Genomic DNA, 13867 nt, shown 5'->3' with positions numbered 1-13867 from the left:
TCAAATAGAGTGAGATCATTAATCGTTCATTAATGGCCTATTTTCTGTAAAGGCACTAGGTGAGGCACTGTGAAGTCAACAAAAAAATATGAATTAGCAAACCATTCCTCAGACTCCACAACTTTGCATTGTCAGTTTTGTCTGCCATTAAATTGTATTTTCTAGCTGATAATGAGGTAAAATTCAGTAATGCTACCAAATCATTGTTCATACTACTTTGGATGTTTGATATATCTCATATTTAACTCTCCGTGGTTTACTTAATGCTTTCACATGTATGATCACATTTAATCCTCAAGGTAGGTATTATTATTCTTACTTTACAGATGGAAAAAATAATTTACCCAAAGTTATACAACTGGTGAAGTAGCAGAACCTGAATTCAAATCTAGGTCTTTATGTTTCCACCAGTTTTTCCGACTATACCACAGCTACCTTTCCAGAAGATCTCATTTGACTATTTCTCTTGATTTGAAGGGGATAAATGCCTGTCATGTTGATATTCCTCATTCATCCCTCTCATCTATTTTCTAATTCACTCTCTTACCACGGTTACCAGAATCAATGTTACTCTTCCTTCTGTATTAAATGCTATTTATGTATTTAATTTGACAAAAAATACTAAGCAGAGTTTGCAGGTTCTTCTCAGTTACTAAGGAAGAACTAATTTTTAAACATATTTTAAAAAGAAGGAAACTATCTTTGCATCTAAACTTTGTGTACACTAAAAGGTTTGGAACCTTAGAGGTATAATTATGATTTCTGAAGTGAGTCTGGATTTTTTCTAATGGTTTTGGTTTTCTCATGCTTCTGCAGCCTTGATGTACTTGATTTTGATAGAACAGTTTGAAGTTATTAAACCCCTGTTCTTGTTTGTTGTGTATAGCTTGGTATGGTGGAATGGATTGAACCTCCTAAACGAGAACGCAAAGCAAACTATGCAGTGGATGCCTACTTTAGAGAGGCTTTGCGTGTCAGTGAGCCAAAGATTCCAAAGGTAAAACTGTACAAGGCCAGTTTTTATGTCCTACAGATTTCTCTTGTAATGTGGTCTGTGATTCACATTTACTTATATTATTGCCAAATTATAGTCCTTAAAATATAACAAAAGTACTTGCTATGGCCCACCTATATAAGTGGATTCTGAGTGGGCATGGTGGTTCATGTCTATAATCCTAGCACTCTAGGAGGCCAAGGTGGGAGAATCACTTGAGGTCAGGAGTTCCAGACCAGCCTAAGCAAGTGTGAGACCCTGTCTCTACTAAAAGTAGAAAAAAAAAATTAGCTGGGCAACTAAAAATAGAAAAAATTAGCAGGATGTGGTGGTCCCTGCCTGTAGTCCTAGCTATTAGGGAGGCTGAGGCAGGATGATTGCTTGAGCCCAGGAGTTTGAGGTTGCTGTGGGCTAGGCTGACACCATGACATTCTTGCCTGGGCAAATGTGACAAGACTGTCTCAAAAAAAAATATGGATTCCATTGTATTTATATTCTTTATATAAAAGAAATAGTAAAAGATACATGCTCACTTCATGTACTAAAAAGAAATATATATGTAATGTATTTTCCCCTCACAGGCTCCACGGCCTCCAAAACAGCCAAATGTTCAAGATTTTCAATTTTTCCCACCACGTTTATTTGAGCTCCTGGAAAAGGAAATTCTTTATTATCGGAAAACAATAGGCTATAAGGTAATTTTTCAATTTTTTAGATTAGTGTAATATAATCTATTAAGATAATATCTATTAAGCTAGGCTAGAAGGTGTTCCATTTTAATGTGAGAGAATGTAAAAGTAAATCAAACAGTGGTGTTTTTAAAAGCTAAGAGGAGGTTTAACTGGAAGTAAAGCATCAAACTACTGAATTCCCAATATGATCATGATTAAAATAAGATTAATGGTGAATTAGCCAATATTTCAAAATGATAATATATTATTTTTAATAATGCAGTGTTTGAATGGTTAAAAATATGTAGCAAGAACAATAGGGTATGTGTTTGATTAGAAGTGAATATTAATATAGAAAATTTTGAACAGTTTCTTTAATAGGACCCAAAGAATAGTATTTTTGTATTTATTGCTCATAGACTGTTGAAAGCTTTGTTGGTAGTTAGCAGATTGTGGTCACTTAGGTTTTAAAGATAATGATTAAACATGACAATTACATAATTTTAAAATTATCTTTTGGGATTCAAAAATCTTAAGTAGATAGGAACCTATTTTTGGTGAGTGGAACTTAATATCTGTCATACTAAATCTATCCTATTGGGAGATTAAGCATGCCAGTTTATTTCTATATATTGAAATTGACTTTCTAGTGAATGGAGAGGGATGACCAAAGGTATAATAATCACTAGCATAAAAATTATAAAAATATTAATCCCATTGTAATTTTTATAAAGTTTTCTGTTTTTATGAATCTAAAGCTATATTTCAAAATTTATTTTGTGAACTTTTATCACAACTGTAACTTCGACTAATAATTTTGATTAGTAGCTGGAATGTGCCTAGCAAAACTTAATGTATGTAAGATATTTAGTTCATTCCTTTATATTTTGGAACTAGAGTGGATCTCTAAAGTCTTTCTACTATTTGTTCAGAGTAGGAGTATTGCTATTTGAATCAGAACAACAAAGAAAGCCTTTCTTGCAATTTATGTATCAAAGTTACAAATATTTAAATAACAAAAACTTATGGGGAATATAAGTGGTTAGTTATAATCTAGTTAGGGAAATATGATTAAATTTAAATGTGTTTAAACCAACAGGGCTAGATAAAATCCTTTTTAGGAAATTATGGAAGAGTAACATAAATATGGTTGAAAATTCAGATCAGGCATAAAACTAGTTTCAAAGAAAGTGAAAACAGTGATATGCCAGAAGAAATAGGCACATATAGGTTCAAAATGCAAAATAAAAGTGGTAAAATTAATAATAAAGTTAAGATTTCATGAGGTAAACAAAAACATATCTCATTAATCCTCTTAGTGTGGCAGGCCGAAATATCGGCTTTTGCATCTAGTGCGGCGGGCCGATATATCGGCTCCTACATAGTTAAGATATATCGTCCCACCGCACTTTTCACCCTAGACGCAAAAGCCAGTATTTCGGCCCGCCGCACTAAGAGGGTTAAGGTTTATAATAATTTTAGGCTCAGACATTATTTTCTGTTACTTTTATTGACTGTTATAAGTGAGACTTGAAAGGAGAATTAATTGAAATATTAGACCTCAGTAATAAATCAAATGTTTATGAGGAGCATTTTATAATTTACAAAGTTCTTTAATACATCATTTGATTCCTAACAACCTTATGAAGTAGGTGTTATGATCATATCCGTATAGTAGGTGAGGAAACTGAAGTTCAGAGATTTTAAATGATGTTGTTCCAGGTCACATAGCTAACAGGGTTGCCAAGGGTGCTGGTCTCACACCAGGTTCTCAATATTCAGATGCTCTGCTCTTTTCACTCAGACATTCCTGGCTTTTTCTTATATGTGATAGAACCCTGCTTCTTTCTGCAGTCCTAAATAGGGACTGTGTTTATAGTGATGTGGCATGTTGTTTGGGAGGTGGGCCAAGTGGTAGTCAAGTAGCAGCAATAAAAAACAATCATCTCTGATGATATAACTGTTTATGCTCCTTCTTTGGAGATACTGAAATTTTGTTCCCTGTGATAATTATAGTGCCCACCACATTCTGGCCACAGCTCTGGTTTGAATATAAACAGTGCCTTTTATTACAGGCAGTTTGTGGTTAAGGGTGAGGTCTTACAGTGACCCTTTGTGTGGTGGCCAGCTGGAAGGAGACAGAGGGGAGAGGAAACCTCAGAAGACAGAGGAATGAAAGGACAGCTGCAAAAGGCAATAGAAGGGGCCGGGCGTGGTGGCTCACGCCTGTAATCCTAGCACGCTGGGAGGCCGAGGCGGGCGGATTGCTCAAGGTCAGGAGTTCAAAACCAGCCTGAGCAAGAGAGAGACCCTGTCTCTACTATAAATACAAAAAGAAATTAATTGGCTAACTAAGATATATATATATACAAAAAATTAGCCGGGCATGGTGGCACATGCCTGTAGTCCCAGCTACTTGGGAGGCTGAGGCAGTAGGATCACTTGATCCCAGGAGTTTGAGGTTGCTGTGAGCTAGGCTGATGCCACGGCACTCACTCTAGCCTGGGCAACAAAGTGAGACTCTGTCTCAAAAAAAAAAAAAAGGCAATAGAAGGGAAGAGGGAGGAGGAAAAGGTGTTAAGAATAGAGGACAGGGAGAGGGAAGACAGCATGGAATTCATGCTATTATATCTTACTGTTTTCTCTTCCTTATATCCCAGAAAGAAGTGACAGGAGAGGGAGAATGAATGAAAGGAAGACTTCTTTTTTCATTTAATACCTACTTATTGAATACTTCTCTGTGCCAGATGCTGGCCAAAGCACGTGGGATAAAGTAGTGAATAAGACAGATAAAGGTTCTTCACTTCACGGCACTTACATTCTAATGGAGGAGACAGACATTAAACAGATACCACAGTGTAATATCATCGTTATTTGTGTATTTCTGTGCTTACGAAGGATGCCATAAGGGTAACATGGGTATCTCAGGGGGACTGGGAGATCAGGGAAGTGTTCATTAAGGAAGCGTCACTTAAGCTGAGATCCAAGAGATGCGAATTAGCCACGAGAAGCGTGGGAGAGAAAAGCTGAGGCAGGGGGCCATCTCGTATGCCAAGATCTTGAGGTAGGCAGAAGGATGGCCCCTTTTAGGAGCTGCAAGAAGGCCTGTGTTGCTAGGGAGTGATGAGGAGAAGAGCAACTTGAGATGAGACCAGTGAGTGGTAGAGTCAGATCACGTGGAGCTTTTATAGTTCATATTAATGAGGTTGAACTTCAGCTTTAGAGCAAAGGAAAACCATTGAGATGTTTTTAAGGCAGGTAAGTGGGTGGATGGTAAAATCATAATAATAGCAGATACTTATTTAGTCCTTACTTGTGTTACTTACTGTTCCAAATTCTTTATAAATATTAGGTCATTATCCTCATAACAGCCCTGGAACCTACTTCCTTATTTTACAGATGAGGAAACTAAGGCATAGAGAGGTTGAGTAATTTTCCCTGAGTAATTTGCTCTTGGTCATACAACTTGGTAAGTGGTAAGGTATGATCAGATTTACATTTTTAAAAGATCACTCTGGCTGCGATGCAGAGAATGGAGAGTTTATCTAGGGGAACCAGCCAGGAGGCTGTTGAAGTATCAAAACGAAAGAAGATGTTGGCAACTTGGACTGCGGTGATGGTGGTGGAAGGAGAACCGATTCCCTACTTGTAGCCTTGTGCTCTCTTCGGCCCCATCCTGGATTGCCTCTTTATTGTCCTAAGAATGGCCTTGGTCCTCCCTATGCAAACTTAGCTGAGGATTTACAAGACAAATAAGAATACATTCTGGATATTGGTTCTTTCTGAACCTTGTCTCTTCCATTCTTTACCAGGAACTATGGACCTGAGCTAAGGTGGGTTCTCTAACTGGGTGAGTTTTGTGTTTGAGTTCAGAGTATAGATAGACCAGCATGGCATGTCAATCATCTGAAAAAACCTTCCTTTCAAGGGTGATGTGATATGTAACTGTTAAACATATCTTCTCAAGGGATATCTAGCATTGATTTTTTTTCTTTCCTACACCTTCAGAAAACTTATCAGGGCCACAAACTGATGGAGAACTAGTTTACCTTGGATAAACAAAGCAAAACTGCTGTAGTGGTGTTAAATAGTATTCTGTATGTACAGTCGGGTTCTCAAAAAGGGAGAACCTCAAAAAGGTTAAATTATTCTACTTAAATGATTGGTAGCCAGGGCGAGATAGGTTTTGTCATAGTCGGGGGTACTGTGATTCATAGTAATGTATTAATCTATTTTGAGTCCCCAAAGTCTTATTCTGTAGTGAGTTGGGGTGGCGCTAGTGAGGGGATCACTAGTTTTGAAGCAGTTGGTAAAGAGTGGTTTCCTTGAGTACCTGCTTATTTGCATTTTTATTTTCTGTTTTATTTTCTCCCTCCCCCCATGTTCAGCACAAAGTCACAACAGTATTGCTGATAATGAGATCTGGAGTTAATGGGTTTTGTTTTATTTGATGTTGAGAGAAGTGTTTGTTTTGCCCTAACTGCTTGGTAGACAGCGGTGCGTTATGTGCCCATTCTTCCTGCTGTCTAAGCTTTGACCTTGTTGCAAGTTAGGCATATTCAGACACTTCATTGCTCTTTTCACTTAAAGGAGTTGTTATTTACATATGCATTTAGTCACTTGTATGTTAAAATCTTTACATTAGAAGAGGATAACTTAGTTGAAATTTTAATCGCTGCATAAAAAATCCAGAGTATCTGAAAGTTCCATTGAATGTAAGACCTGGAATGAAAGACTTTTGCCATATTTGAAGCTGAAGAAAGCTGTAGAACATTCTGACATTTATCCCCTATAAAAAATTCTTTAGGGACAAATATAAACATTTGACAAATGGAGGAAGTTCCATAATCTTTGTGAATTTTGGTAATGTGTCATTGTGAGCTACCTATTTTGCAGTGGTAGAACTAAAATACGGTAAGCTGATTTTAGGTTACTGCTTTCATTTTCTGTGCTGTCACATTTAATTCAGTATTCCATATTTCTATGAAATGCTTGCTAAACTGCTTCTAAGAAACAGGCCCCCAAAAAAGTTTTCACTACTTCATGGAAGCAGAGCTCTAATCAAAAATTCCTTAGGGTCTAACTTGAAATTAAAATAACAATTGAGATGTTTCCTTTTGAAAGATAACTTTTTATATCTTATGTCACTGGGGACCATAATACAACACAGGATATAAGTACTTTAGATACGTCAAGGTATCTGTTCAGTATTATTGGTCTATAATTTGTCTACTTAATTCTTACATAGCACTTTGAAATCATTCGAGGAAGCTTAATGCTGATAAGAACCTCATGAGGTAAAAAATGAAAGTCTTTTAAAAATGGTGAATGTTGAGTTTTTTGTATGAAGAAATAAAGGAATTTAGAAATTGAGTCATTTCTAATTCTAAATATTTTAGCAGCTATGTGTTTCAGTAATTTCTAGAATTAAAATAATAAACATAGCACTGATGAAGTCATTCTTAAGTTTTGCTTTATTAAATAACGTGACCAGTGGATGTGGTAGAAATTTTCTGCAGTGGATCCTAAAATCTAATGGTATTATAAAATATTCTGATTTTGCTCTTATTAGAAATTCAAAGGGGAAGTTTTTAGTATTGGGGATATCTGCACGGGAATAAACATTTTGTGTGCGTATGTTATCTATTTTCTGTCATAAATTAGATGTTTATAAAATATTTTGTTAACATTGTTGGACAGGGAAATTTTGAAGGTGTTTGATAGATATATATCTTGAGATCAAAGAGGTGTTTCTCAATTAAAATTTGAAGCCAAAGTAATTTCATATACCTGGAATTTGAAAGGGTCTGTTAAACTTTTAAAACTGTGTTGATAATTTTTAAAAACATGAAGAATTTTACATACAGAAATGTTGAAATAATTGTACAATGAACACACATATACATACCACATATTAAATTCTGTAATTTACATCTTACTGTATTTGCTTTTTCACCTATTTTCCAATTTCTCCAGCCCTCTATTATATGGGTATCTTATCTTTTTTTTGCATTTCAACGTTGCAGACGTAAGTATATTTTACCCAGAAACACTTCAACATGCTTATCATTATCCAGAGTCCAATATTTATTTGATTCTTTTTAAAGGTAAATCTTACATATAGTGAAATGTATCATCTGGTATATTTTGACAGGTGCATACACTTACATAACCCAACTCCCCATAAAGACATAGAGCATTACTGTCACCCCAGAAAGTGTCCCTTCCCAGTCAGTCACCATACGTATTCCTCAGAGGCAGCTGCTGTTCTAATATTATTTTCTTCCTAGATTAGATTATTTTTTGTGTTCTAGAATTTCACATAAATGGAATCATACAGTATGTTCAAGGCTTCTTTCCCTTAGCATAATCTTTTAGAGATTCAGCCATATTATCATATGTATCAGTGGTTTACTCCTTTTTATTGCTGAGCACTATTCCATTGTATGGATGGACTACAGTTTGCTTATTCATTCTCTTGTTGATGGACATCTGAGCTGTCCTCTGGTTTTTGGCTATTATGAGTAAAGCTACTGTGAACATTCCTGTAAAAAGCTTTGTAGAAATATGCTTTCATTTCTTTGAGTAAATACTTATGAATGAAATTGTTGGTATGCCTGTAATTTTCAAATTGAACCTAGCTATTAAAAAACATTATTTTTAATCATGCTTATCTCTGGGACTACATTTCATTTTTAATTTATGCTTTTTTTTTCCATTTCCGTTTGCCACCATCCTAGGCCAGGTGATCATACCTCATTTTTAAATTATAACAGTTTAGCAGGTTCTCTTGCTTCCCCACTTCAATTCATCCAGCACAAGACTTACTGTGTAGTTTCAAGGCCATCTACCTGGCCTTGTTTCTTATCCCTTCTCAGCATAAACCCTATATGTGCAATGAACACACATATACACACACATAAGTGCCTTCCTGCATGGTTTCTGTCTTCATGCTTTTGCTCATACTACTCCAAGCCTAGAATATTCTTTACCATATCTGTCTCCCCAAATCTTTGGAGTTCTTAAAGTCCAGCTCAGTTTTTGAGCTCCTTGTGGGCCAGGACCATGTCTAATACTATACTTCTTTTATATTCCAATCAGTACTTATCATAGTGCTAGGAATATAATAGACATTTAGTCAGCACATACTCATTTGGTTGCCTGGTACTGATGATTACAAATGAACCTGGTTTTTCAGAATGTATTTTTAATGCCCATTTAGGCTTTATATTTGAGAAACTATTGGATGCAATAGTTTAAAAAATATTTATTATAATGATGTAGTTCAAAACTCTATGAAATATGTCTAACAATGAGAAGAATGTGTTCTATGTTTTATAATTACATTGTAGTAAAACCACAACTATCTCATACCCCTAGGGAATGAGAGTCATTTATGGTATGTGTACATTACAAACAGTGGAAGGCACATTGCCAACTCTTTTATTTTCCTTTGTAATGGAATGCTGTAAAATGTGCTCCACGTGTTATGTACCTGCCCTGTTATATCAGTGTGCTGCATTGTGACAGCAGATGTACATAGTGATAGTGGTAGATGCATGTAGTGGTAGTATGAGACTTCAGGCTGAGAATCTTAGATTGTCCTTCCATACAATGAATGCTGCCCCATATGCTGAAGCACACTGGTTGTATATTCTTACTGTGACACACTGATGCTTTTTGGGGTACAGTTTTGAGATAAAGGCTTTCTTCCTTGGAGAGCTGAGCTTCTATCTTCAGTCTTTTGAACTTGAATTCTCTTCTCAGTTGTCAGTATATTTGCAGCACTCTACCCAAAATATCATTTATAATTTCTGTTGATCACTGCTGCTGTAGTCTTTTTTTTCATTTGACTGCTGGTTCCATCCCACCAGTATGTGTACTCTACTACTTCCTTCCCTCTTACATTCTCTGTTTCCTCGTTTTTTCTTCATTATCCTGTCACTTCGCCCAGACTTCCCATTTTATGTAAAAACGCTCTCCCCTTACATACCCTGGCAGGCAGTGAAAACACTCCTTTCTTTTGCACATTGAACTGATCAGTGTTGAATAGAATCTTTAGGTACATTGCCACCTCTCTACCCTTCTCTGGTATTGCTGGGGGAATACAGGCTCTCTCCTTTTTTTATTCTTTCCTGCCAAACTTTTTCTTCCATGTATTATAATATTAGAAGGATATACTTTGTTCCACAGTAGAATCAGATCTGTAATATAATGTGGCATTCATTTACCAATGAGTTTTAACTGTGAAATACCATGTGGCACAAGAATGATTTTTATCTTGGTAGTATCATGGTAGAAATGTGGAGGGGACCATGTGTCATTCTGGTCATGATTTTATATTTACTGATGAAATAAGTCTAAAGATATGTGTATATACACCTTCAATAATTAATTTTTCTCATCAGTTTACTCTTAGGTCTTCTTTTGATTCATAGGTCCCAAGGAATCCGGATATCCCCAATCCAGCTCTGGCTCAAAGGGAAGAGCAAAAAAAGATTGATGGAGCTGAACCTCTTACAGCAGAAGAGACTGAAGAAAAGGAAAAACTTCTCACACAAGTAAAATATTTTCAGTGGCTGAAATACTTCTAGTCAACCAGTAGAAAAAAGAAAATATAGACCACACTTACTTTTTATTGTATGGGCCTAGTATCCTGATTTGACAGATCAACAACACTCAGGGCTATTTTGTAAACATGCATTTAGACCAAATATCCCTATTTTTAAAAATCCCTTTTATAGAATATACTCTTTTGGAAATACTGGAAAATACATATATATAAAGTAAAAATGTCAAGTATCAGAAATATCACATGCATTTTACCAATTATAATAAATTGATGAATTCACACTTGAATCCTGAGAGACGATACTTCTTAACATACTCTCAAAAATTTAAATTTCTTTTGTTTATTGATGTGAATTGTCTCCTGAAGTTATACTCTACTAATCTTTTATTTATGGAATAATTTCATAATTTTCACAATTCTTTTTATCCTTTCTTAGAAAGAACTTTCATACGATGAGAGATTTCTGAAACTGTGAAAGGTGATCATTGTATAATTAAAAGCTAATAGTTATTAAGTTGGAAAGGTTTCCATTTGAACAAAATGTTAATGCTTTCAAGTCATTATTGTTTTAATGAGTTTTATGAGTATTATACTTCCAAAATAAACTGTAGAAGATATAAAAAAGTTTCACTGTGAAAGACTCCTGCAAAGTAATAAAAAGATGTACTGTATTACACCACCTTAATGTTGAAGGTTGCCAGCAAGATTTATTTATTCAACAATTTTTTGAACAATATCCAAGGCGCAGTAGAAATTTTCTACATTAATTATTGAAAGATAGTTTTTATATTTATGTTATTTATTATATAGTTTTTTCCTTGTTGTAACATGTAATTTTGTTGAATGAATTTTTGCAAATTACATTCATAAGTTTTTGAGCCAAATGCCTGGAAGTCAAAGTTTAGTTTGCAAATATAATTGCGGTTGGCTGAACACTAGGACTTACCACAGAATAAAATAAAACATTTAAATATTCATGTTTTATTTTCAAGATTTATTTCATGAGCACAAAAATAAAGTTATGGCCTTAGAATGCTACATGGCTTATAGTATATTGTGCATGCACAATATAATGTGAATATATAGTCTCAACTGAAATAATGCTTTAGTTTGTAATGAGAAGTATAATTAATTCTTTTGCCCCTCCTAGCAGTTGAATTCCTTTTTAATTGTCTTTCTCTGCTGCCTTAATTAATCTTTTCAAAAAATCATGGCAATACAAAGGAACAAAATATAGGGTCATCTGAAACCTTGATCACCTAAAAGCTAGGGATAGAGTTTTGCAATGTCTAGATTATCACATTTTTATGGGTTCGGGCACGAGGGGTGGAAAACAAATTATTGGTCTCATGACTTCACAGACATGCTAATAATGCCATAGAAATTTAAAACATTGGCTAAACGGCTCTATATTTTAGTAAAGAAATTGGGCCCAATAATGTTCCATTTATAGAAATTCTATTTATGAATACAATGTAGAACAGAAATTATTCACAGTAGTTTGGAATGATATAAAGAGCTACAGAACAGTTTTTTGCATTCTTTTTTGATTATTCCTCAGTATTCATTTGATTAAATATATCTACATTCCTCTCTTAATTTACACGTGAACAGATCTGTGAAAAAATTATTGAAGCACTGAAATATCAGGACTTCAGCATTAATATAAGCAGTTGTATTTTAATGTGTTTGTATTTTAATGTAGGAATCTATAAATATGGAATTAAAAACTTCACAATATCTTAGAACTATAACTCAAATTTAAGTACTTGGAGAAGATTATATTCTTTTTGTAATAGAGAAGCAGTTGTTTCTGTAACAACTCACTCAAGTTTTGATCCCAACATAAAAAATATGTGATTTTTTTGAGGAGGAACATTTTAAGTCTTTTAAAGTCTTTTTAAGGTATCGTATAGAAGTATATAGGACAATAAATGGATTTACTAAGTCAACTTTGATTGATGATGCTTAACTTTTTGTTCACAGGGTTTCACAAACTGGACGAAGCGAGATTTTAACCAATTTATTAAAGCTAATGAGAAGTATGGAAGAGATGACATTGATAATATAGCTCGAGAGGTGGAGGGCAAATCCCCTGAGGAGGTCATGGAGTATTCAGGTTTGTATGTAATTTGAAATATTATGTTTTATTTTAACTTCATTCATTTTTTAGTGTCAATTTAATACATTAACTGCCATGTGAGTTGTATTTAACTCACACTAATTTTGAGCCCAGGGCCTCATGAAGCATATGTAATTCACATGTCTCTTCACCTTGGGAGCCATGAGAACTGTTTTTCAAGTTGCATATAACACGCACACAGAAAACAATAAAAAATAACAAAATTTTCATTAAATTAGAAAGGATCATTTTGTTTTTGAAGTTTTTATTCTACTTTAGTAATAAAACACTGTGGCCCCAAGGAAATTTTTTTCGTAGTGTGGCAGTTAGTGTGTTAATTATACCTTTGTTGGAGATCTTTTAAACTTTTATGAATAAAAGGTAGGTGAAAGTATAAAATATATTTCTATGAAATATAAGATTTATCATAACGAACTGCTTTTGTCTCTATTAGTTGGCCAATAGAGCCAAGTGATAGAACAAGGGTTTCATACTTTCCCACCTCTGGAATTAGATCCTCTTCTAGTCCAGTCCTGAGATTCAGGTTCACTGGATTGAATTAGTGTCTATCTTTCTAGCTTGTCCTTGAAGTAGTGAGTTTCTGCGGAGCCCATTTAGATTCTCAAACACCCTGAGGGTTACAGTCTACTCCAGAAAGGTTCATGTGGGTCCCATTAATTTGAGGCAAGCTGGTATAGATCTAAAAAGATTGCTTGAATCAGTCTGTTGGTTGGGCCTTGAATCATCTCCCTCTCTTACTCAGGTGTGTTTTTGGTCTTAACCAGAATCAGTTTAGCTGCTGAAGCATATGGTATTAATACTAATTCTCCTGTCACAGCACATCCAACCTACAGCTCTGAAAAGAAATCTTATTAAAAATAGCTAAATATGTCTAGCAAGTTTTCTATATGTAGAACATAGATATTTTTTAACTTCCAAATAGGTTGAGCTCTCAAATTTAGTCTGTATCCTTAAGATGTTCCGAATCCAGAGCATTTTCCTGGTTGAAAAAAATGTTACAAAGTAGGTTTGGGTTTCTGTGCCAGCTCCCAAAACCTATTTAAGTTAACCATTGAAATTCTTTTTTTTTTTTTTTTTTTTTTGCAATAGTAGGAAGGAGATACTACAGTACCAATAAATATACACAAATTAATACTGACTAGAAGCAGTTTTTAATTGTATCTAGAGTGCTAGTGTCTGAACAATTCCAGATTTAATTATATAATAGACACTTATTTTTTCTTCTGGAAATCTGAAAGTGTCTTCTGGGGACTTTGGAAGTCAGCTGTATTTAGTTTTTATTTTATATAATGTCTAGTTTATGAACTTCCTTTTCCTTGATACCAGCATGATATTACTATTACTCTTAAGATTTAACACCTAAGTTTAGATCATTTGAGAGCTTAGAGAGGGGAAAATAGATGGAAGAGGGACATTTTAGCTCCAACAGTTGAACAAAAGGAGTGTAAAAGGGTATGTGCTGTGAGATTTTTTCTGAAGGAGAATTT

General features: G+C 34.7%; 1 protein-coding gene across 5 annotated transcripts in view; it reads left to right on the top strand.

Annotated features, from left to right (window-relative positions):
* SMARCA1 (SNF2 related chromatin remodeling ATPase 1) overlaps positions 1–13867 on the top strand; it is a 77446-nt gene that overhangs the window by 39390 nt on the left and 24189 nt on the right. For all 5 annotated transcript variants that reach the window (XM_012750386.2, XM_075999470.1, XM_075999469.1 and 2 more), the window contains 4 exons: positions 887–997; positions 1576–1689; positions 10104–10226; positions 12224–12356. In XM_012750386.2, coding sequence (XP_012605840.1) covers positions 887–997; positions 1576–1689; positions 10104–10226; positions 12224–12356 — 481 coding nt within the window. The remainder of the gene's footprint in view (positions 1–886; positions 998–1575; positions 1690–10103; positions 10227–12223; positions 12357–13867) is intronic.

Source organism: Microcebus murinus, chromosome X, assembly GCF_040939455.1.
Source record: "Microcebus murinus isolate Inina chromosome X, M.murinus_Inina_mat1.0, whole genome shotgun sequence".
Taxonomy (NCBI): domain Eukaryota; kingdom Metazoa; phylum Chordata; class Mammalia; order Primates; family Cheirogaleidae; genus Microcebus; species Microcebus murinus.
This window is presented reverse-complemented; position numbering and strand designations above follow the sequence as displayed.